Source organism: Phalangium opilio, unplaced genomic scaffold, assembly GCF_054372755.1.
Source record: "Phalangium opilio isolate 3A_F unplaced genomic scaffold, DU_Popi_V2 ptg000011l_1, whole genome shotgun sequence".
In the NCBI taxonomy this organism is placed as follows: domain Eukaryota; kingdom Metazoa; phylum Arthropoda; class Arachnida; order Opiliones; family Phalangiidae; genus Phalangium; species Phalangium opilio.
In genome coordinates, this window is record NW_028324147.1 from 10,215,163 (window position 1) to 10,238,938 (window position 23,776).

A 23,776-nucleotide genomic window follows, 5' to 3' on the forward strand; every position below is an offset into this window, starting at 1 on the left:
TCTCGGAGACTCCGGTTAGTCTCTTGGTCAATTTATAGATGAAATCTGAATAGATTTTGTTTTTAAAAATCATTTAGACATATTCCCTATGCTTATTAATTGGTTTTCCAAATAAGATAACGATCAGTAAAAATGCCCTGATTTTAATTTTCACCATTTTAATTCTTCTTGAAAGAACTTCGTATTTTTTTTCTTAAATTTAGCGAGATAATTTGATATCAGCTTGTAATTTTGAACAAATGTGATGTAAATAGTTACAGATTACTTAATTACTGTTATAGTTCTAGTCAATGATCCAGTACCATTTACAATACCAAGTGAAGATGAAGATGCGGAAATAATCGATCTGGATTCGTACTTATTGGAGGACGAAGAAGATTCTATTCTAAGAGACGTTGCGTTAATCGAAGAGATTTACAGCCCAAAAGTGGAACCTAAGACGAATAATTCATTGCTTAATAAGCCCGCCACTGCTACAGTTTCGAAGCCCCCCAGTGCTACAGTTTCGAAGCCCCCCAGTGCTACAGTTTCAAAGCCCCCCACTGCAACAGTTTCGAAGCCCCCCATAAAGGTAATTACTGAAAACAGATTTACTGCATACAATTTTTTTTTACTCTCCAGTGGATCCCCTACAAGGGGACTTTCCCCCTGAACTCCGGGTTTGGCTTGGCAAAGGCTAGTGGGCGGGATTTATACATGCACGTATAAATCCCGCCCACAAATGCCTCTAGCTTCGCCAAGCCAAACCTGGAGTTTGTAAGGAAAGGCAACTTTTAGTGGATCCACTGGAGCCGTGCTATGCTTTAAGTACTTAGCAATAATGTTAAGTACTTCTCGTACAAGGAATTTAATAAGTTGACCTAATTCCCGATCGCGACAGCGCGCTCTTTTTGTCTCTGTAAGGTCCTCGTACTGTAATTTGTTAGAGGTAATTAAGGTGAAAATGTTTTCCAAAAACGAGTGGGGTGGCTTAGCGGTTATCCCTTTCGTATATCGTATCGTAGCAAAAAGGGTCCCTGGTTGGATGCCAGCACCGGGACATGGAACAGCAGGGAACAATGCATTCTGCGTAGAGTAATTCATTTTTTCCCCTCACGTTGAAGGAGTTTTCTTCCGCGGTTCTGTGCGGCGTAACACGGTTTCTCTTTTCCATGAAGTGTTGAGGTTAGTGTTGGGCGCTGTTGGTTAGCTGTGGCATGGGGGATAGCCTCCCCCTCCCTGTGTTCATTGTAACATAAGACCACAGGCTTCGTGTGGACATCTCTTCGTAGATAAAGCTTTAATTAATAATTATTGTTAGGTCAGTAGCTTCAATGGAGTAGTACAGTCCTCCTCTAGAGTTAATTAAACGGGTATACACGGAATAATTTTCTTGAATGCCATAAGTCGGGTACTCTTGATATTTTTTTAATTGTGACGTTATCGAGCCGAAAACTAGATCACAAGAACACCGTGGCAATTGTAACCTTGTAGTGATACCAAAAGTGGATGAGAGGAAAAGTATGAAAATGGCCAAAAGTCGCGGGTCATCAGAGTTTCGCCGTAGTTGACCGTTTTATTGGCGTAGCTATACTGGGCCTGTTCACTCCCTTAAAATAGGTCTTGTGTTAATTCGCTGTTACGCTGTTACCGTCGTCTGCTATTGTGTATGCTAGAACTTCCTCGATTTGTGTTTGTAGTCAGGACAGAGTAGCTGGTAATGTTTTAAAAGGTATTTGAAGGTATAATATGGATTTAAGTAAGGTTATCGAAGCAATAGAAGAGCACATAAAACTAGATACGTTTAAAACAAATCCCGGTAATTTAGCTATAGCGCGAGCAGCTTGCGCCGTGATGCGCGTGATCGAGTGGGCTATGGTTAAACCAAGGAGCATAAATGTCTGAACTACTTTCAATCGCGAGTTTTCAAGTCCATCAGTCAGTAGTAAACTAAATAGTTATTGGCGAAACTTTGATGTCCGCGTTTTTTAACACAGGCTCTATGGCCATTGTCATACTTTCCCTCTCATCCACATTTGGTTATACGAAGGAACTACTTCCCTAACTCAGCTTAATATTTGAAAGTTCCCAGTGTTATGAGCTTCTTCCATGTAATTAAGAGGAAAATACACCGGGGTACGATTAGTATCGTTCTCCCGATAAATAGTTTTGTTTTGTGAAATTTACGCGCAATTTGAAAGGATTGTTTACATCACGCAGGAATTCAATAGAGCTTCGTACATAAGTCGTTTATTAATTTATTTCTATCTATCAAGAACCGCGAGAAATATTTAATACCAGAAGGGGATAATAGAAGAAGGATTACACTCTGTATCCTCTTAATGCTTTAGTTATGTAACTTCATTCTTCCCAGGCTCACCCTTTTTATTTCCTTCCCCGCTCAACAAACTTCAGATTGGCATCGGACCCTGTTAGGGTGAATTCTATAACTGTTTGGCACTAAATCCCCAGCAATCAACCCACAAACCCTGGGCCGGAAATAAGCACAGGACACTACACTGGACATTGGCCAATAAAATTTTAAAATATCGCATAAATTTTTTTAAAACTGGACGGTTGACCAGTAACTTTTTCCGAAGTTTTGATAGCTTGACTATGAAGACGTGACACATTTTTGTGCACTCCAGTGGACAATATCCTATACGTTTTCCAGTCAAAGTGGGTATCACTGGACACATGTCCTATAGAATTTTTTTTCTTATTTCCGGCCCTGCACTAACCTCGTCTGGGGTGGGACAAAAATCCACATGCGCGTCTTTGGCAAATGGTTAAACACTAATAGAGTAATAAGGGAACTATTTATCGCGTACGTGATTCGGTTTAGTAACTTCGCTATAATAAATGTTTTAGCTGATGTTGGGAAGAATGACGTTACACTTACCCCGCTTCGTGGTACACTTCTCTCGAAGATAAATATTATATACTTCTGATGATATTTATGACTTGTTTTAGGAAAGTATACCATCCCCGGTAATTTTTTCCTAGGCTGAATTCTTTCTTACCTAAGCCTTGAGCATAAAATCAAACATTCCAATGAGATTGGTGTAACCAGGGATAGATTTTAGAAGTAGGAATGGAGAACAGAGTTATGTGGGCGCGCGTCAAAGTGCCGGACCCCCTTCCAAGGAACGGAAGGGTATGAAAGAAGAGGCGGGGCATAGCGACAGAGGTAGAAAGGAATTACGTATTTCTCGCCGTCCCCGTCAGCAACGTCATCAAAACGTAGTTTAAGTCAGCCAATAAGATCATTTAAAATTTTTGTTACGCGTTGGAGGGAGTCGAGCTGAAGTAAATACTAACCGTTCTCCATTCCTACTTCTAAAATTAAATCTATTCCTGGTGTAAAGTACGAAAGATTCTAACAAGAAATATATTTTTAGGCCGAGATCAATATAAAGACGGAACCTGAAAAATCTTTTTTCGAAAGCATTGTAAGTTTCATTGATAAAACTGTTGATCCACGAGTGTAACGCTGAAATATATTTTTAGGCTGAAAATATTGCAAAAACGGAACCTAAAAAACGTTGCGAAACTCAACCTGAAAAAACTTATTTCGAAAGAATTGTAAGTCTCTTTACAAAACCATTAAATGCATGCCTGCATGGGGAAGGTATTATTTACTAGAGATGGCCGATACCCGTCTTAACCCGATACCGAGGTGCAAACACGAACCAATACCGATATTTACTCACTATGATCCAAAAACCCGATACTTCAACCGATACCGATATTTTTAGTAGAACCGTGCCATTTACATATGTCAGGTATAGATTTAATTTGAGAAGTAGGAATGGAGTAATGAGGGCGCGCGTCAAAGTCCCGGACCCCCTACCCCGGGAAGGGGGGGGGGTTGAAAGAAGAGGCGGGTCATAGCGAGCATTGCTAAATATGAGACAGGTTTGATGAAGTGGGCTCTGGTAAACACCTTATAATGGTCAGGGATATTGCCAAAATTTGGTCAGGGATAACCTGGAAAAGTCAGGGATTTTCAATGTAAAAATTTCGTACGAATAGTGCGTTTCCTCGGGAGAATTTCGGTCTATTGCAACAAATTTTGAGAGGAAAATATTGAGTAGCCCATTCAGTATGTTTCATCTTAATTCTCCACCCCCTCTTTTGGAGAATATATTGCAATTATGACTCTCCTATTAATTATCTGCTACTTATTGAAGATAATTTATGTGAGAAATTTTAACATTAACTTAATATGTGGATAAACTCAGTCAGTAAAATACTTAGCAAATTCGTATACATTTTTAATAATTTGTTAATTTTTTCCTTTCTCTTTTGCAATAAAGAAGGAAAGCAATATGATGACGCCGAAAAGTGTAAAGAAAGAAATTCCAAAGAACAAGAAAAGTCCACTGCCGCTAATTACTTCATTCTTCCCCAAACTTGGAAAAAACGCCTCAACGCCAAAGACAACTTCAAGTAAAAGGTAAGCTTAAAAGTATCGCAAGAAGTTATTAGCGTGGATAAAGAATGCGCGTGAGGATATTTTTGTTTTCACGCTATAGGATAGGCAACGCCTTATCTCGGACGGCAGCCTATTCTGTATATACTCTGTTACAACATCGGTTGTCAGCACGCGCAAAGCTAGAACTGTTTCTTTGTTCTGAAGGGAAATTAAGGGGTGAAGTGGAAGTTAAAAGTAATGGGTGTTCGATACGAAACAACGAAGAGAGAATTCAAAATATTGTCGTGTTCATAAGAAAATATTTTTGCCCATAGTTAAAGTGGTTAGCTACCTTAAGTTACACTAGAATTTATCAGCTCGAGGTTTTGTGCCTAACAGGGGTGTAGGGCCGAGTACAATGACAACTTCTAACCCCTACCTACCAAGACTGAAGTCAGCGGTAGTAGATACTAACTCTAGGTTTTGCCACATTTTTATCCCTCGCCCCCAAGGACTTGCAATTGTAAATCCTGACAGTATACTGTCGAAGTCTTCTTCTACTCACGCTACAGTTGCGAGTCCTTTATCCAAGGTTAGAGGAATTCTGTTCATGTTTAGGGGCGATTTTTCTAAGGTAAAGGTCAGAAAACACAACATTATACCTTAAAAGAACGGCTTTTTTCTAAATATTAAAATAAAAAATATGAAAAAATTCAAAAAAAATTATCTCTTGTTTCAGAATAACTAGCATTTAACTAGTCTTAAAAACGAGGACTACTGCGCCGTCGCCGTGAGGCCGTCATTGGTTTAGTGGCGTCTGCTAAATCGAACCTCTTACCCCTACGAGATTGTTTGGGGTATTCTCACAGGCTGAGAGAGGTAAGGTAGAGGTTCGATTTAGCAGACGCCATTAACCAATAACGGTGCAGTAGTCCTCATTTTTAAGACTAATAACTGTTAATTACTTTCTAACAAGTTTTTTTTTATTTTTGGTATAATGTTATATTACCCAACCTTTTCCTTTAAACTAAAATGGCGCCGGAGTCTCCTTAATTTTGACTTGCATGGACAGCGTCCATGCTAAAGGCCCTACGGCGAGCCCAGACGTATGTTAAGTATTAGAGAGCTGTGGTTTATTCGAGAATCGAGTAGGTAACTGGCTTCTAATGCAGAACGCTAGTGTAGAATGAACTAAAACTTTAGTAATTGTGGGATAAAATCATATAGTACCGTTTTAACCATATTATTTTAAATATTCTTCATTCACAGCGTTTCATGTTCATCTTCATCTGAGATCTTAGATGACGAATTCATTCCTACCTTTAAAAATAAGCCACTAAGTTCCACTAGCGCAGAATGTATCACTATCGATTCTGATTCAGAAGATGGATTGCCTATTGGGGAAACGAACCTGAATACGAACAGTATTGAAAAGAGCGAAGTGCAAAATGGTATCAAGAAAGAAGCGCAAGATGGAGATGAGCTACTTTCTAGGCATATGAACTCGCCCAAGCCGAGTTGCAGTACCGCAAATGGTAAGCGAGCTAAATATTAAAAGTTTCCTGTAAGTGTACGATAATTTTAACGCTGTACTAGTACTATCAAGAATTAATTTACTATAAGAATGCCTAAGTCACTAGATTTTACGCTTCTACTCTTACGCCGGTGTTAGCGGACAAGTAAGCCCCACCCCTTTCTTGTCCGTCATTGCTCTGCGCTTTCCTATTGGATCCCGTGGGTATAGGTCATACAGACGCGATTGACGTATTCCGAATAGAGAAAAAAACCTCGAAGAAATTAAACAGAAGGTGCTGAAACGGTTTGGGAATGGTTTTTAATTGCCATTAACAAGTTAGTTAAAGGTTTTGAACCTAACTTAATGGATTTAGAATACGTGTCTCTACGTGAAAATTGTTCGTTCTATAATTGTTTCTAAATCGAATCAAGTGTACTATACTTATGATTTCGTGAGTTCCAAAAACCAAACCAAGGCTTAACGGAAAGGTAAAAGAGATAGATCATAGATGGTGGAAAACATAGAGTAAGATAAAATATTAGGTCCCGCCTCAGTTTCCAGCCTCCCCCCACCCATGAGGGGGGATTGTCGACTATCACGCGCGCACCGTACGCCTTTTTAGGCCTTCTTATAATAAATTCCTTCTTGGTACTATCAAAAACGGATTTATGGGATAAGAACGTCGGATCATAGCTTTAGCCTCTAGTACCATCCTCGCATACTTTATTGAGAAACTTCGTCTGCTTATATTTTGACTCCACCCACAAATTCGATCTCTAGAAGTAGCTATTTACAGAATTTGTGGGTGGAGTCAAAATATAAGCAGACGAAGTTTCTCAATAAAGTATGCGAGGATGGGGAGTGAATTCGCTAACTCCGACGTTCTTATCCCATAAATCCGTTTTTGGTACTATATAGTACGCTAAATTTGATAATTCGGCTTAGGCGTGCCATCATTTCGAATTTAGCGGGAAATTAAACTAATATGAGCACAAAAGTCTCGCTCGGGCTTTTCAAATTTTGGAAATTAAGGGGCCGGGCTTTTGTTCATTTTTCAAAATTCGGCCGGGCCGAACTTTATTCCCATTTAATCCAAAAATCAAATGAAGGATAATTTAAATGATTATAAGCTTCTAAGAACAAATGCGACGAACAATTATCAAAAGAAATGAATACTACACGACGCTAAAGCAAATATGAATTCAATTCATTGATTTTATGTAAAAAATATAAAAATTACAACTGCACTACGTGTAACGGGCCAGGCCTATTCAATTCATTGATTTTATGTAAAAAATATAAAAATTACAACTGCACTACGTGTAACGGGCCAGGCCTATTCAATTCATTGAATTTATGTAAAAAATATAAAAATTACAACTGCACTACGTGTAACGGGCCAGGCCTGTTCAATTCATGCAGTGTGTCGGGCCGGTCCGGAAAACCAACTATATACTCGGACTCGGGTCGGGTTTCGGACTTTTTCAAAATGCTAAATCCCGGGCCGGGCTCGGGTCGGGCCTGAAAAACTCGGCCCGTGCAGGTCTCTGATGGGAGGCAGTGATTCGTGTTCATCCCATAGTAATAATGCAATTAAGTCCAAAGGCAGGATGTGAGAAACGCTTGGAGACGTTATTTACCTATCACCCTCAGTACGAGGGTACCCTTGTACTGAATTTAGTATAAATAGCAGAACACCCCGCCGCCCATAGGTTTTACAGCTTATTTTGGTGGTGCTAAGAGCGTACGATAATTTTAGTCGAAAATCGATAATTTTTGTGCCTTGGTACGATAAATTGGGAATTTTCATCTGGCAACGCTGCAAATTAGTCGAAGTAACAAGAAGCTTCGCTTTCCGCTTGTAGAGGTTGGCATGTACCTTATTCTTTATAATTCATATGCATTGAAAAGTAAGCGAGCTACCACAAGTTTTCTGTCGCCTATTGACAAATCGAAGCTCTTCTCTTCAACGGAAAAACTATTGTGTTTTAATTTAGTCTTAAACGAAAGGACCATGACTAGAATGTTTTCGTTTTTATTCGAAACAACGCCTAAAATAATGAAAAACAAAAATACAACTTGCTGATCTAAAATTTTAAAGAAGATACGAACAATTAAGGTTTCTGATAAGAACCTTCTCCTAGAAATAGATCATGCCATGCTGTTAACGTTGTTCATGAATAATTGGTAACTCTGTACCTAAAACGTACCACGAAAGTACTGAAGCAAAACTCCATTGCTCATAACGTTATGTTATTCATTATTATCAGAAGGGGATAATAGAAGAAGGATAACACTCTGTATCCTCTTAATACTTTAGTTTTGTAACGTCATTCTTCCCAGGCTCACCTTTGTTGTTTGCTTTCCCGCTTATCAAACTTCAGATACGCGTCGCACCGTGCTAGGGTGAATTCTATAACTGTTTGGTACTAAATCGTAAATCCCCAGCTCCCAGCAATCAACCCACAAACCTCGTCTTGACGAGGGACAAAAATCCACAAGCTCATGCGCCTTGGCAAATAGTTAAGCGCTAATAGAGTAATAATGAGGGAACTATTTATCGCGTATGTGATTCGGTTTAGTAACCTTGCTATAAATGTTCCGATGTTGGGAAAAATGACGTTACACCAGAAGTGAGATGAGACTAGAAGTGAAGGGCTCTAGCATTGGTAGTAGATCCTGGCACTAGTGAACAAATTTGAGGATTTTATGCCGGTTCCATCGCGACTACACTAGAGAGAAAAAAATTGGTCGAGTTCAAAAAATATTTCCTACCCCCTTCCCCTCAACCTTAAAAAGCGGAACACGGACGAGGGTGCTTGAATCTAGTTCGGCCTTCTACCACCGCGAGCGTCTCACGTTTTGGAGGGGAAATTCTGTAACCGCCACCAGAGGGCCAACCGTTGAGGTGTTATCAAGAATATTCACTTTCGCCGAGTGAAGAATTTGGTTAGCTCAGTACTTCTAGTCTCATCTTCTGGTTACACTTATCCCGCTTTGTGGTACACTTCTCTCGAAGAGAAGTATTATATACTTCTGTTATTATGTATGCTTTTCGAAATAGAAAATTGTAACCGACCCTTTTCTATAGTACATGAATCGGAGTTGGTTAGAGATTTATTTGAAAAATCCTGTTTTCGGGATAGTCCCGGACTTGCGTTATCAAAATAGGTCACTTGTATTAGAATTCTATAACGTTTCGCCAAAGTCGTTATAAATTAAGGTGCATTAATTCTTTTAAGTTAATAAACTTGACTTGGATTGCTTGAGTATAGCTCAGATTAATATACATAGCACAAATCAAATATTCTCATCGAAGTAAATGTCTTCAGATATGATCTAAGAGGAAGACTTAGTGGGGGTTTAATGGTGAAGCTATGCGCAATAAAGTTTCTTCATATTTTCCAGAATTTTCTCCAATTGTATCTAAAAAGCGTGATGCACTCATGGACGATTCTGAATCTGATGTTTCTTTCGTAAATCCATCATCCAAACGAAAGAAGTTTAACATCAATTTTTCCGACTCAGATGATGATTAGATTCATAACATACTGTGTTTTACAAAATAAAGTTAAATTTTTCAAATAAAGTTTTTATAAGTTTATTTTTAAATTGGTTGTTGATAATATTTCTCATGTGATTTTATTTGTAAATCTCGTCCATGTTTACAGGATCAAGGCTTACATTATTAATCAAAACTGTCTTTGTTGACAAAGGCTAGAAACAGTAAAAGATCAGTGTAGAAAATTAATTCACTGAAGTAACAGATATTCTAATTTTCGCTTTTGAAGACAGAACCCTTAGGTCTTTGCACAAACAGAACCCTTAGGTCTTTGCACAAACAGAACCCTTAGATCTTTGCACAAACAGGTGTCATAGATCTATGCACAAAAACATTCCATACCATAATGCTCAATAGAATTCCATACCCATTTGCATAACAATATCCCGCAGAACTGTGTACAGATTCCATAGACTTGTGCAAAAACAGATTTCATAGATTTGTGCAAAAAGAGATTTCATAGACGCATACACAAACAGATGCCATAGACTTAAGCCCAAACAGAAGTCATAGACTTGTGCATAATGAAATGTCATCTTTATGTACAATCATAAGTCATAGGCCTTCGCAAAAAATATTCTAAAGACTTGTGGACAAACATGTGTCATAGACCAGCTGTGCACAAAAAGATTCCATAGCCCTCTACACAAAAATAATCCATAGACCAGTGTACAAACAGTTTCTGTAGGCTTGTGCACAAACGAATGTCGTAAAACCTTAGCAACTTTATTTTCTATGAAATAAACAATTGGAAGGATTTCTTTGAAATTTTAACCACAAGATTAGGGCCCGGATTTTAGTTCACTGGAATTTTTTCAAAGCAGCAAAACACAGTACGAAAAGAGTTACAGCCAATCAAAAAACCATCCTTATACATAGAGGCAGTATCAAGTCTTATCTAAGGGAGGTACCGCGTTTTCTAGAAGATGGCGCCCCAAAAATTGATTCTCCAAATAGTTGCTGTAGGGTTTATATACGTTTCGAACTCTTTTGTTTCATTATCAACGAGGTTTGGGACTAAAAATGTTTTATCAATAAAGACAAGTCAAAACACTTTTGACCTTGTTCTTAAATCAATTACAGCTACGGTTTAGTTTAATAAAATGCCAAACCAGTTTTAGCTCGGTGGAAGCATTCTAATGTTTCCATCCTTTGGAAAGCTAAAATTGGTGTGTAGAAGGTGTTAGAGGCGCCGAAGAAGCCAGCTTTGCTGCCTATTTTAAAGATTATACAAAAACGAGTTTTGCTTGGCAGTAAGGCTCTGGCATTACAAAGTATCTGAAGTGTCATACTTCTTTAACCAGGAATGTATGGAGGGGTTGGAATGGCTAAGGTCAAATCCTAAACGGCGTGAAATGATCTTGGAAACAACTGGAGTGGCTTAATTTACGCTAGTGACGTCATAACCTGACGTAAAAATAGTCTTTATCACTTAAATTATTTTCATTCATTCATTGGCTGCCAAAAAAACTAGTTTGCTATAATTCTCCACCCTCTACCCTAGGTCCTCTGCCTAGGCTGAGAGAATCGAATATGAACGCGAACGTCGGCGAATCAGCGCATTTAACTTTAAAAAATCTAAAAGGTCACTTCGGCCATGCGTTTTTTAACGAGTCATGACATTTTTCGCCTTTGATAGACAGCTAAACAGACGTAGGGGAGGAGCTACACTTCTCAAAATAAAAAAGGACTCGCCTTATGTTTCCACCATCAAGGGTACAACGAGAACCCCCTTAGCCATTCCAGCCCCTCCATACATTCCTGCTTTAACATATCTTATAAACCTATGGTTGAAGCAACGTTTCCCGAGAGTATGACGAGAAAAGATTTTTCTAGTCTTTGATCACAGCCTCAGGATCAGTTCATAGATTTTTATCTATTCGACTCCTTATCCTATTGTAAAACCTTTCTCTGAATTCCCTGCCCAATTATCTTTCTTAGAAATTGAGGGGTTCCATTGACAGGTTTCAGCTGGTGACTAGACATTATGGAACCGTTATTGGTAGTAAAATTAGGGGTAAAACCCCTAAAATCAATCGATATCCTACTATGCATTTCAAAATAGGTACTGAATTTCTGCGCCATCTACGTTCGTAAAATCAAACTAAGCCTTGGGTGTCTTGGCCCTTAAAAAACTGCATTTATACACAATCCGCGACACTTTTTCAAACCCACAAAGGGCCAGAAACTAGAAATTATTATATGTATTGCAATTTGAAACGAAGTTTAATCGTTATGAGAAATTTGCTTTTAATTGCGTAGTTCAAACATTTGTTATGATTAGAAATTTTACAACAAAAAAGGGTATAAATGCGGCGTTTCGAGATAAAGGGAGCTTAGATTTTCACGTATGAAATTATATAGAATCTGTTCCCGTAAAAACTTATCCCTGTCAAATAATTAAGGCGAAAAAATACAAAATGAGGTTTCTACGAAAAAAATGGAACTAGTTGTAACTTCCGCAATTGGTGCACAAATGGGAAATCATAAATCAGGGATGAGAATAGTTAAAATGCTCGAAGATGGATTTAAACACGAGTATTTCGATTTAAATCAAGTGCCTCAAGATATTCCACTTAACTAATTTTAGAAAAGCATTTAGTTGATGTAGTAATAAAAGAACCCTAATATAATTAAAACATAAAAAATAACATGAAAAGATCAAATTAACGAGAGAAAAACCCTCTTATGTCCTTTAAAAGGGAATTTTCTTGTTAATTTATTACAAGTTTTATTTCAATTTGTACATTCATACTATATAAACTTCAGACTTACGCAGTCAATACCATAATATAATTAATTGTAACATGAAAATAACAAATTAACGAGAGAAAACCCCTCTATATCCTTTAAAGGGGAATTTTCTTGTTAATTTACAAGTTTTATTTCAATTTGTATATTCATACTATATAAACTTCAGACTTACGCAGTCAATACCATAATATAATTAATTGTAACATGAAAATAACAAATTAACGAGAGAAAACCCCTCTATATCCTTTAAAGGGGAATTTTCTTGTTAATTTACAAGTTTTATTTCAATTTGTATATTCATACTATATAAACTTCAGACTTACGCAGTCAATACCATAATATAATTAATTGTAACATGAAAATAACAAATTAACGAGAGAAAACCCCTCTATATCCTTTAAAGGGGAATTTTCTTGTTAATTTACAAGTTTTATTTCAATTTGTATATTCATACTATATAAACTTCAGACTTACGCAGTCAATACCATAATATAATTAATTGTAACATGAAAATAACAAATTAACGACAGAAAACCCCTCTATATCCTTTAAAGGGGAATTTTCTTGTTAATTTACAAGTTTTATTTCAATTTGTATATTCATACTATATAAACTTCAGACTTACGCAGTCAATACCATAATATAATTAATTGTAACATGAAAATAACAAATTAACGACAGAAAACCCCTCTATATCCTTTAAAGGGGAATTTTCTTGTTAATTTGCAGAGTTTTATTTCAATTTGTACATTCATACTATATAAACTTCAGACTTACGAAGTCAATACCATAATATAATTAATTGTAACATGAAAATAGCAAATTAACGAGAGAAAACCCCTCTATATCCTTTAAAGGGGAATTTTCATGTTAATTTACAAGTTTTATTTCAATTTGTACATTCATACTAACAATAAACTTCATACTTATGCAGAATATCATAATATAATTTATTGTAACGTGAAAATATACAGCAAAAACCCTCTTTGCGTCTTCCAAAGGGGAATTTGCTCGTTAATTTGCACAAAGCTTTTTTTATTTGAACTGAACAAATTATGTAATTCGTGCAACGACAATATTGGCACTAAACTAGTAACTTAAACCTTATTTTAGAATAAAAAAATTAATTCTCATTGAGAACAACGGCGAGTTTCAATTCCTCATTATCGCTATCATAGTGTTGAGGGTCCATTTGAGACGCCTCAACCCCATCCAAGGCGCTGAAACAGTTTTCAAGTTTATCTTCCTTTGTAAAAGTCATTCTAAAAAATAAAAGATTAACTCTCGTTAATGTTATTTTTCAAAGCCCCGCTTCTTGTTGTTTCTTACGTTACAATGGCCGTGTACGTTTTATTCTTGAATTCATGGACTAGATTGAACCTCAATACATTTCCAAATTGGGAAAGGAATTCGCGAAGATTTTCTTCGCACCTTTTGTGCCTTATGTTTTCAATTCTTATTTCTTTTGAAATTGACGAGTTGGAATTTCGATTTCCGATTGATGGCTAAAGAAAAAATTATCAATTGAACTTGCAAAACCAGGGCTGGAAATACTAATGAATCTAACATTATCTCTGAAATTGTTGTCCATTGATTGCTTTGAAGTTAAATCGTGATCGACTGGACGTAGAATTGAAGAAAGATCCGAAAAACTTTTACAAGGATTAGACGACGCTTTGGGTTTTGCACCTGAATTACAAGCTTTTTTCTCCGGTAACGGAGAAGCGCAAACGGCAGTATTAGAAAGTATCGGAAATTCCTTTTCGTTTTGAATTTGCAGTTTAGGAGCTGCTAGTTGATTGTTATACGATCTCGGATCTAGATGATGGTAAGGACTAGGCGAACGTCGATCGCAATTATCATAACGAGGTTGAAATCTCGGTTGATATGCCGCGCCCTTTTTTGACTTTCTCTTTGGTTACTTTGGTTACATTGTTGAAATGAACGAAAAAATTTTTCCACTGAATCCGAAGAATCAGTTTCAGACGGTAATTTTCTTGTTTGATGAAAATTTCCTCCCGAGTTGCTTTCCTTTGAATTTTTCGATGCTACCACATTTTTTGGTTTTACGTTATTTCGATTAATTTTTTTCTGGCCATTTTCGAATGGCCTATTTCGAGGAGCACTCTCTGACGCGTCTTTGTTTTTATTGAAGTAGTTGAGTTTCGACTTTATGGCCAAATTCAAAAATTCCACGTGATCTTCTCTTTCCGACGTTGGCGACGGTGACGCGGTGTTTGGTTGCGAAATTTCGCCGAATTGACTAACATCTATTTCTTTTTCCGTCGTTACTTTCATTGTGGCTGGCGATTTTGATGGTAAGATACTTGAAGGATCGGTGGTAAGGTCAATATTGTCCAAGTAATCGTATGACGAAACCGGAATATTCATAATTGGCGACGACTCAAGCAACTCGGTGGCATTTTTAGTCTCGTTCGTTGAAGTCAAGATATTTTTCTTCAAAATCAAATCTTCTCCATTAGTTTTTGGCACGATTTCGGAAGACGTTGATGATTTATTAAGTTCCGAATTTTGGGAGTCGCTCCTAGAGGAAATGCTCGAAGAATCAGTCGTAGGCGAGTCCTTTATATTTTTATACTGAAGTTCGGCACTTTTAAGGTATTCGGCTACTTTTCTTAATTGTGGCAATAAGCTAAGGGTGTTTTGAGCAAGTTGAGCCAGCTTCAATACATTTTGAATGGCCTGTGAAAAATTTGGGTTGATTTCAGCAGTGCAAGGTGAATCCGGGACTGTTTCCGTGGCCTTTGATATACTCACCTCTTTTTCCACAGACTTTGATGAATTTACGCCATTTTCCAAAGGTCGCGACGGATCTGCCTCAATTTCCAAAAGACGTGATGTACTCGCATTAGTTTCAATAGGACGCGATAAATTCATGTTAGGTTGTAGATCTGATTCCACATGGGTTGAATACGTGTTGGATTCCACATGGGCTGAATCCGCGTTTGATTCCACATGATAGGCTGAATCTGGATTGGGCTCCTCGGGATGGGCTAAATCTGGATTGGGCTCCTCGGGATGGGCTAAATCTGGATTGGGCTCCTCGGGATGGGCTAAATCTGGATTGGGCTCCTCGGGATGGGCTAAATCTGCATTGGGCTCCTCGGGATGGGCTAAATCTGCATTGGGCTCCTCGGGATGGGCTAAATCTGCATTGGGCTCCTCGGGATGGGCTAAATCTGCATTGGGCTCCTCGGGATGGGCTAAATCTGCATTGGGCTCCTCGGGATGGGCTAAATCAGCATTGGGCTCCTCGGGATGGGCTAAATCAGCATTGGGCTCCTCGGGATGGGCTAAATCAGCATTGGGCTCCTCGGGATGGGCTAAATCAGCATTGGGCTCCTCGGGATGGACTAAATCAGCATTGTCATTGGGATCCTCGGGATGGGCTAAATCAGCATTGCCATTGGGATCCTCGGGATGGGCTAAACCCTTGTCCAGTTTATCAGGATGTGATAAATTGACTTGAGTCTTAACAGGATGTGATTTGCCGAAATTATTTTCACCTCCATCTGATACATCAAAGCTATTTTTTGGTATTACTGAGTCAACTTCATCTTGATCATTGTTGATGTTATTTTCATTTAGGACGTCATTGTTTGAAGACGAGGACAATGACCATGAAGGATTTTCATCTGTGCTGTCACAGAATTGCTCCGGATCTACCGAAACTCTTGATTTGCAGCTTGACGAATTTTCACTTGTTTGTTCTAAAGCATGGCCACTCAGGAAAACATCTTTTTCCAATGGATGCAATATCTGTCAAATCAAACGTTAGCCAACAAACGTTTGGCAAAATTTTGGGCAATAAACAGACCTGTTTAAGAAATCTACCCCTTCCCCGTCTTCTTCCTTTGGGCACAACAACCTTTTTAGCCAAATGCGGCGGTGGCTGAAATGAAATGTAAAGATTAACACTATCTTCATTTTCTAATTAAAAAAGAAAACTAAATTACCGGTATAATATCAATGTCAAAGTATGGAATATCTTCGTATCTCATCAATGGCAAGCCACGTCCTATTACTCTAAAATAGACGGGCTTAATTTCGCCTCCGGAGGCTCCCATTGTCTTGTTTTTTGAATCGGCCATAATAATAATAATAATAATAATAATACTTTATTAATTAATTTAATAATTAATTAAACTTAAAACCGTTTTTAAGATTATTAGCAATTAAGAAACTAATATAAATCCTAAATATTTTGCTATATCTTATCCCCTCTCTTGCATCTTCCGATCGCGATTCGCGTCTATCTGAGTTTTGCCGCGCGTTTGACTAATAACGTGGCCGGCGGGAAAACTCGTAGGCTCGCACCTGCATAGACTAGCCCCGTCGCGGCTGGCGTCTCCCCAGAGATAATTTTTAACTCAAACTGAAACTGAAAACCCGTGCGCGATTGGCCAGCCACCTTACATGGGGGGGGGCATATAATTACGTCATCGTTGGCTTGATTTCTATGTTCTTCTGCTAAAACTCTCGCCCCCAAGCAGGGCCGGAAATAAGCACAGGGCACTGGACATTGTCCAATAAAATTTTAAAATGTCCCATAATGTTTTTAAAAACTAAGGGGGTCACTGGACATTTTGACCAATAAATTTTCCGAAGTTTTGATACCTTGACTATGGAGAAGCTACACCATTTTTGCACACTCCAGTGGACAATGTCCTATAACTTTTCCAGTCAAACAGGGGGTCACTGGACACATGTCCTATAACAAATTTTTCTTATTTCCTGTCCTGCACCCAAGCTTAAAAAACATTATAAAAAACCGTTAGATCAAAATCAGGGCATAAAAACATGAGATTATTTCTATTATTCTTAATAAAGTATTATTTTTTGGCTTTTTGATAAAAATTTCGTCAATAAAAAAATATATGAAATTTGGTGACGTGAAATTTGAAAATATGCCAAAGACTATAACAGTTTTGGACTAAAAAATGTATCTCCAATGCTCCAAAATAGCACAGTACATAAGCAAATAATAATACGGACCTGTGTTTTTCCGTATCCGTGCGCACTGAGCAGACGATACTTCACTCGCGTTACGTTACTATCAGCCAGTCTGGGAAATAAGGATAATTTTTAAACTAGTCCTTGGGACCAGTGACCCCCTAGTGTCCTAAATAATAAACTGGTCTCCGGAGTGGTCCCAGCCTTTGTTCTCCTATAGATTTGCAATTAATAAACTGGTCCCGAGGACCAGTAACCCCCACTTTTTGAATTAAAAAACTAGTCCAAGCAATTAATAAACTGGTTTTGGACCAGAGGAAGTGTGCTATTTCCCGACTGCTATCAGCAATCAGCTTCCCCCGTAGATATGTTAAAAGGGTAGATAGTTTGAAGAGAGGCGCTATGATATCATGCTAAATTGCGCATGCGTCAATATCTCCTATATGTATTGCGTTCAAGTTGACAGCGGTAGGGAAGGCTGGAAAGGCTTCACTCTCCATTAATAGAGTGTTGTCAGTGGTGACGTCAGATCCAAGGTTAAACATCACGAGTCTGCCTTTAGCAATGGGCGGCCATGACAGTTACCGTTTTTTCTTTATGGGAAAACAGCATGGGTGACGTCACACCGGCGCTTCTGACAGCACTCTATATTGATGGACAAACAAAAAGTAAAGATGTCGGACAATAATTTAGAAAAATGTTTTAAATATTGAATTCAGCTAAACTCAGATTAAATATGGGTTCAGCAAAGCTTTAATTATAACTTAAACTTTGATTATGTATAAAACCAGAGAATTTTAACTGTTGATTTCTTTAAATTACATGAAAACGATAATATTAAAGTTTTAGTGTCCTTTCTCTTTTGACGATAAAGAGGAGTTAAAAACTGACTTATTGGGGATATGAAATGGAAACGGCATGGATATTTTGTTTTGACCCCTTAGGAAAAATTGAGGGGAGGCAGTCAGTTTGGTTAACCATATTCTTCCCCTTAATTCAAAAGGGTTTTAAAGATTAAGTAAAGACATTTTCCTGGAAAGGTTAATTCCTTCATTTTTGGTAAATATGAAGTGAAAAATGTTCATTTCTAAAGTTTTATAAAAATCTGACGAGCGGTTATTGAATTATAATGAAAACAAAACGAGATTTAGAAAAGGCATCTTTTGTAAGCAAACATTGAACACGTGCAATAGAGTGCTGTCAGTTGTGACGTCAGATCCAAGGTTAAACGTCACGAGTCTGCCTTTAGCAATGGGCGGCCATGACAGTTACCGTTTTTTCTTTATGGGAAAACAGCATGGGTGACGTCACACCGGCGCGTCTGACAGCACTCTATATAGATCTGACGTCAAGAGAGGTGGCTCCGTTATTGGCTGGTATAATGCATTGGTTTGTTATGGGAAGGCGTGTCTAATTCAGTCCCTCTAAGATAATATTTCTGACTGGATACTACCAAATCCTACCGCGGCTAGTGAAAAACTCCCAGACCGCTTCGGTTTCCTACTAAACCTCAATGTAGGAGGAAATACATAAGGAATATAAATATACATCTTAATAACACCGCTTAGGCCTTGGTTTCGATCAAAAAAAAAACACTGTCTATTGCGGCTTGGATGAAGAATAGTTACACTTGGATATATCACTCGTAGTATAACGTGTGCTTCTGGCCGCGGTCGCGGAAATGTTTATTTTTTGGTTTCCGTTTGTTACGTCGTCTGCTCTGATTCCGTTTGAATTTGAAAAATAAACGGCGGTTAGGGTTAAGATCGTTTTCAGTGGCTTTTGTTTATGCGGTGATTTATGATTATGGAAGTTTTAAAGATGAACTATTATTCTTCTAATTATTATAGTAGGTGACTTTATACTTTAAATATAATTACCTTCTATAATAAAAGAATCCAGTAAAGTTGATGTTTAAATAGTCCTAGGCCTTGGCTAAACTAAACACGTGTTTCTTGTTTGTTACGGGAGTTTCAAGATTTTCACACTACGCGGCGCGAAGGTCGCGTAAGCCATTTGTGGTCCAAAAATTTCTCGACTGATATATCCAAGTGTAACTATTCTTCATCCAAGATTGCGGCAGCGGTATTGCCTATAGTGGTAAGTTTTACACTTGCACAAAAATTACGTAAGATTAACTGTTCATTTTACGAAAACACGTTCAATTTTTCCAAAATGTAATTTATATCACTAATTAAGAGTATAAGACGGCCATCACGCCAACCGTGTATTTTTAAAAAGGAGACTGGCTGCACTGGCAGTCTAGCACTATCAGTAGGAGCATGGTAGGAGGCGAGATACTAACTGGTGGGAAAATATGGAAAGAAAAGTACCAATTTTACTACTATCAGAGCGGTCTAAATCCCTACGCTATGACGTCAGACAGCAGAGACAAAATCAATTCTACTTGGCGGCAATTTTAGCACCTCTTTTTTTTATTAATATTTGAAGTTAATTTTTAAATATTTAAAGGTGGATTTTTGGTGAAAATTTATTTTATTCTGAATGAGTCAAAATGTCTTTACTTACTCTTTAAGTGGAATAAATTAAATTGTTTTTATGAAGAATTGCGACAAATTTTGGAACAATATTCTCAAGTCTAATCATTGTAATAACGTCATTTATTCAGGGAGTAATAACAAAAACGGATTTAAGGGATAAGAACGTCGGAGTTAGCGAATTCACTCCCCATCCTCGCATACTTTATTGAGAAACTTCGTCTGCTTATATTTTGACTCCACCCACAAATTCTGTACTTCTAGAGATCGAATTTGTGGGTGGAGTCAAAATATAAGCAGACGAAGTTTCTCAATAAAGTATGCGAGGATGGTACTAGAGGCTAAAGCTATGATCCGACGTGCTTATCCCATAAATCCGTTTTTGGTAATAAGCATACGTTCGAGCAAATATATGACAAATATGAAGGCTCACCGATTTTTTAAAAAATCTCGAAAATTCAAAAAGGATGGAGTCGCTTTACCGTCCGAAAACAGAACTATTTCAAGACGTTGAAGACTTCTAGAGAACCTGTCAGCCAACTGTTGTCGAATATCTTAAAAAGTGTAGACGGAGTACTGTCGCATATCAATTCGTAATTGAGGAGTGTCGAAACTCAAAAGGTGTAGTCGGAGTAAGGTCGTATAGAAATACTTAAAATCAGGATATGGGCGACATTAAATGGTGCACTTCGCCGACTGCCTCACTTCTAGCCTATATATTGGGATAGGATACGAGATCGGGTTACGAATTACGTTCTCTTCATTGAACAAAATTGAAACTCTTTACAGTAGAGTAGGGTCAGTGTCGGATAACAACTCTTCATTAAAGAGTGCCAAACCCTTTAAAAGTGTAGTTAGAGTACGATCGGATACAAACACTATATCCGGATATCGACGACTTTAAATAGTTAACTAACCCGACTGCCCGATTAAGAGCCCGAACCAAGTACCTGCTGACTTTGATTACAATGGTCGGCCAACAAGTCCTTATAATGTCCAAAAACTCGGAACACTAATCCGACACCTGGACCTTTTACCGACTACATTCTGGAGCATTTGTGCTACTGGGGGGGGGGTTATCCACTCATTAATTAAGGGTTTAGATGGGCTATTCACTCGTACGATGTGGCTACTATTACGAGCCCTTGGGTCGTCTTGTTTTGGGAATTCTCACGTGGTGACTTTTCTGTAAAACCGCGTGCTCAAATTTCAGTGTTAATGTTTTTTGCGCGAAATGAAACGCACGCGTTCTTTAAAGTTCACGATTTCAAACTATTTTTAGGCTTAGTAGAGTTTTCACAATGGCAACGACTTTTAATATGTAAATTCATTTAAATTTGCATTTTTGCATGTGCCTTGGTGTATTTACAACTATCTAACCTACCCGCTACCACCGATGGAGGAAAGCGCCTAGGATTATACGGTTCGTACTTCACTATTTTCTCTTCATGCGGGTCTTGGGTGTAAAGTAGAAACTCAAGAGCTAAAAGGTGGCAACCTGATCTCCCTTTGAACCGAAACAAGAGTTACCTAGTCTATAACACCATTAATACTATCAGAAGGGGGTAATAGAAGAAGGATGACACTCTGTATCCTCTTAATACTTTAGTTATGCAACGTCATTCTTCCCAGGATCACCCCTTTTGTTTGCTTTCCCGCTCATCAAACTTCAGATGGGCATCGCACCGTGCAAGGGTGAATTGTATAAATGTTTGGCACCAAATCCCCAGCAATCAACTCACAATCCTCGTCTTGGGGTGGGACAAAAATCCACAAGCGCGTCTTGCCAAATAGTTGAACGCTAATAGAGTAATGATGAGGGAACTATTTATCGCGTATGTGATTCGGTTTAGTAACCTTGCTATAATAAATGTTAATTCTGATGTTGGGAAGAATGACGTTACACTTTCCCCGCTTTGTGGTACACTTCTCTCTAAAAGAAGTATTGTGTACTTCTGAAGATACTATGAGGAGATTGCCGTCTTATGGTACCATCGTGATGCGTTTTAGCAATCTATCTTCTTGCAAGATGCAAGGAGTTGTATTTCATTTAAGAAATCCCTTTTGGAATGTTTCATTTTGCTCTTACTGCATGCAATTGCGTTTTATTTTACAATGACTGCCTTAATGCATATTTTTTGGTTGGCATGGAAGAAATTCCTAATAACATCTGGTTAGGTTTTATTGTTTTAGGTAAACAAGAGGGAGAATTCCTGATGAATAAATTACGGATTCTTATCGAAAAAAATTAGCTAACACTATTACTCGCTATTGAAAATTTTGAAGATTCGATATATCAAGTATTTACACAGAGAGAATACGCCCATTTATTAAAAGCCGTATTGAACAATTCAAAGTGGAGCTTGCCAAACTGCCTATGATTTCTCTACAACGCCAAGCCCTGACTAAAAAAGCGTAAAGTTTTTGCTTGATTGAAAACGAGCAGTAAATTCGACCCCAAGCTAATGAACGACGCAGCAATTTCCCGCCTGACGCGCTCCGACATAGCAAAACATATTAAAGAAATGACCCTGATATATTGAATGATGTAGGAGATGAAATATTGGATTGGCTTTACGAAATTAGCTGCTACGTCACTGATACTTCGCTGGAACACCAAGTAGCCAATTTGAGCTGGACTGTTGAAGGCCCTTTAAATCGACCCGTCTACCTCGGGTAGATATTTGCTTTCGCTTTTATCCGAAAAAGCGATTGGCGTGGTAGTCACGTGGGTACGTTATTTCTCTCGAGCAATTTTTTTGCGCCGCGTGTTTTAAAGTGAGAATAGGCCTAATTTTCAAAAACAATATCGAGTGTTAAGGATATTTAGAAGCATTTTAATGGTGTTTTTAACTATTTTAAGGATATTTAGAAGCATTTTAATGGTGTTTTTAACTATTTTAAGGATATTTAGAAGCATTTTAATGGTGTTTTTAACTATTTTAAGGATATTTATGAAGAATCCTTATTGCTTTCAAGATATAATGAAGGAAACCATTACTGGTATTTTAATTCAGCTTTTTCCTGAATTGGATCCTAATTGCTCAAATTAAGTTGTTACAAGAGGATTTTTTTAAAAAGCATTTTTTCATATTAAGCGACGCATGGCTATCACTTTTGTTATCATCGTATTAGTTTCGTTCTTTCAAAAGCTACGCAATTTTTAATAACAAATATAGAATTACATGCAAAATTTTTTTCAGACTTCTCTTAATTTGTGATTATAAATAAAGTTACTCGTTTTGTTGGGTTTTTTTCAAAGCTTTATTCGAAATAAACGAACACATGTTTGTAGTTTTTATTGAACAAACAAAGTTTTCAACTGATTTCATGTTCAAGAAGTGTTTTTCTTAATCTACGCAATTTTAAATAAGTTCCTTAAAATTGTTATTTCAATAATTTTTTTTGTACTTTTTTAATGGAGACATAAATAAAAGATGGTAATCATTGAAAGTTTTTGCGTTTTGTATTTAAATTAGTGAAATCGAAACGCTAACACTGATAAGTGATAATGCAAGAGGCTATTAGTCCGACCTTCCTGTAGTAGTCGTTGTGCCATATTATCGCCTTTGGTAGTATAAAATTGAAGGGAGAGGATTGTGGTAAGGTGATGATATTTTTTTTTCGTTTGTTTGTGTTTAAAATTGAAGGAGTTTTTAATTGTAAGGTTGAAAGTTGCATTTAATTGTGCTAGTAAGACGAAGAAAAGTATGGAACCTGTATAACCTGGAAAACCTGGATAAGGTAGGGATTAGGAAAATGTGGGAATAAGTCAGGGATTTGAAGTTTTTTCCCTGAAAAGTCAGGGATAGGTCAGGGATTTCGTTTGGTATATCAAACCATGATTACTTCGAGCAATGCTAAATATGGGCCCAGGTGTAATTATGAAGTGGACTCTGGTTAACACCTTAAAATGATCAGGGATATTGAGAAAATTTGGTCAGGTATAAGCTGGAAAAGTCAGGGATTTCAATATAAAAATTTCTTCCAAACCCTGTTATAGTTTTTTGGTTTTAATATTCCGTTATTTTTTCTAATATCTGTAACTAATGCCGTTTTCCATTGGCATTTTCTTG

General features: G+C 37.6%; 3 protein-coding genes across 7 annotated transcripts in view; 1 reads left to right on the forward strand and 2 right to left on the reverse strand.

Moving 5' to 3' along the window:
* Positions 1-9,524, forward strand: part of LOC149712065 (DNA excision repair protein ERCC-6-like) — a 49,629-nt gene extending 40,105 nt beyond the window's left edge. For 2 of the 4 annotated variants that reach the window (XM_089860632.1, XM_089860633.1), the window contains 6 exons: positions 282-571; positions 3,381-3,431; positions 3,490-3,564; positions 4,299-4,438; positions 5,666-5,931; positions 9,321-9,524. In XM_089860632.1, the coding sequence (XP_089716758.1) occupies positions 282-571; positions 3,381-3,431; positions 3,490-3,564; positions 4,299-4,438; positions 5,666-5,931; positions 9,321-9,451 (953 nt within the window). In that variant the 3' untranslated portion in view covers positions 9,452-9,524. The remainder of the gene's footprint in view (positions 1-281; positions 572-3,380; positions 3,432-3,489; positions 3,565-4,298; positions 4,439-5,665; positions 5,932-9,320) is intronic. The other 2 variants (XM_089860634.1, XM_089860635.1) reach the window with 2 other exon arrangements.
* A 2,183-nt stretch (positions 9,525-11,707) lies between these two features.
* Positions 11,708-14,051, reverse strand: LOC149712066 (uncharacterized). Its single transcript, XM_089860638.1, has 3 exons — positions 13,796-14,051; positions 13,558-13,733; positions 11,708-13,490 (listed from the first exon to the last, which is right to left on the reverse strand). The coding sequence occupies exons 1-3, from the start codon at positions 13,817-13,819 to the stop codon at positions 13,352-13,354; spliced, it is 339 nt and encodes a 112-aa protein (XP_089716764.1). The 5' UTR covers positions 13,820-14,051; the 3' UTR covers positions 11,708-13,351.
* LOC149712067 (uncharacterized) lies at positions 14,047-16,755 on the reverse strand. Of its 2 annotated transcripts, XM_089860637.1 has the most exons (5): positions 16,206-16,755; positions 16,067-16,141; positions 15,793-16,008; positions 15,007-15,720; positions 14,047-14,931 (listed from the first exon to the last, which is right to left on the reverse strand). In XM_089860637.1, exons 1-5 carry the CDS (start codon positions 16,338-16,340, stop codon positions 14,047-14,049), a joined length of 2,025 nt encoding a protein of 674 aa, XP_089716763.1. In that variant the 5' UTR covers positions 16,341-16,755. The 2 variants fall into 2 exon arrangements, with proteins under 2 accessions (XP_089716763.1, XP_089716762.1); XM_089860636.1 differs by having other exon boundaries at positions 15,007-16,008.
* Between the last annotated feature and the right edge of the window lie 7,021 nt (positions 16,756-23,776).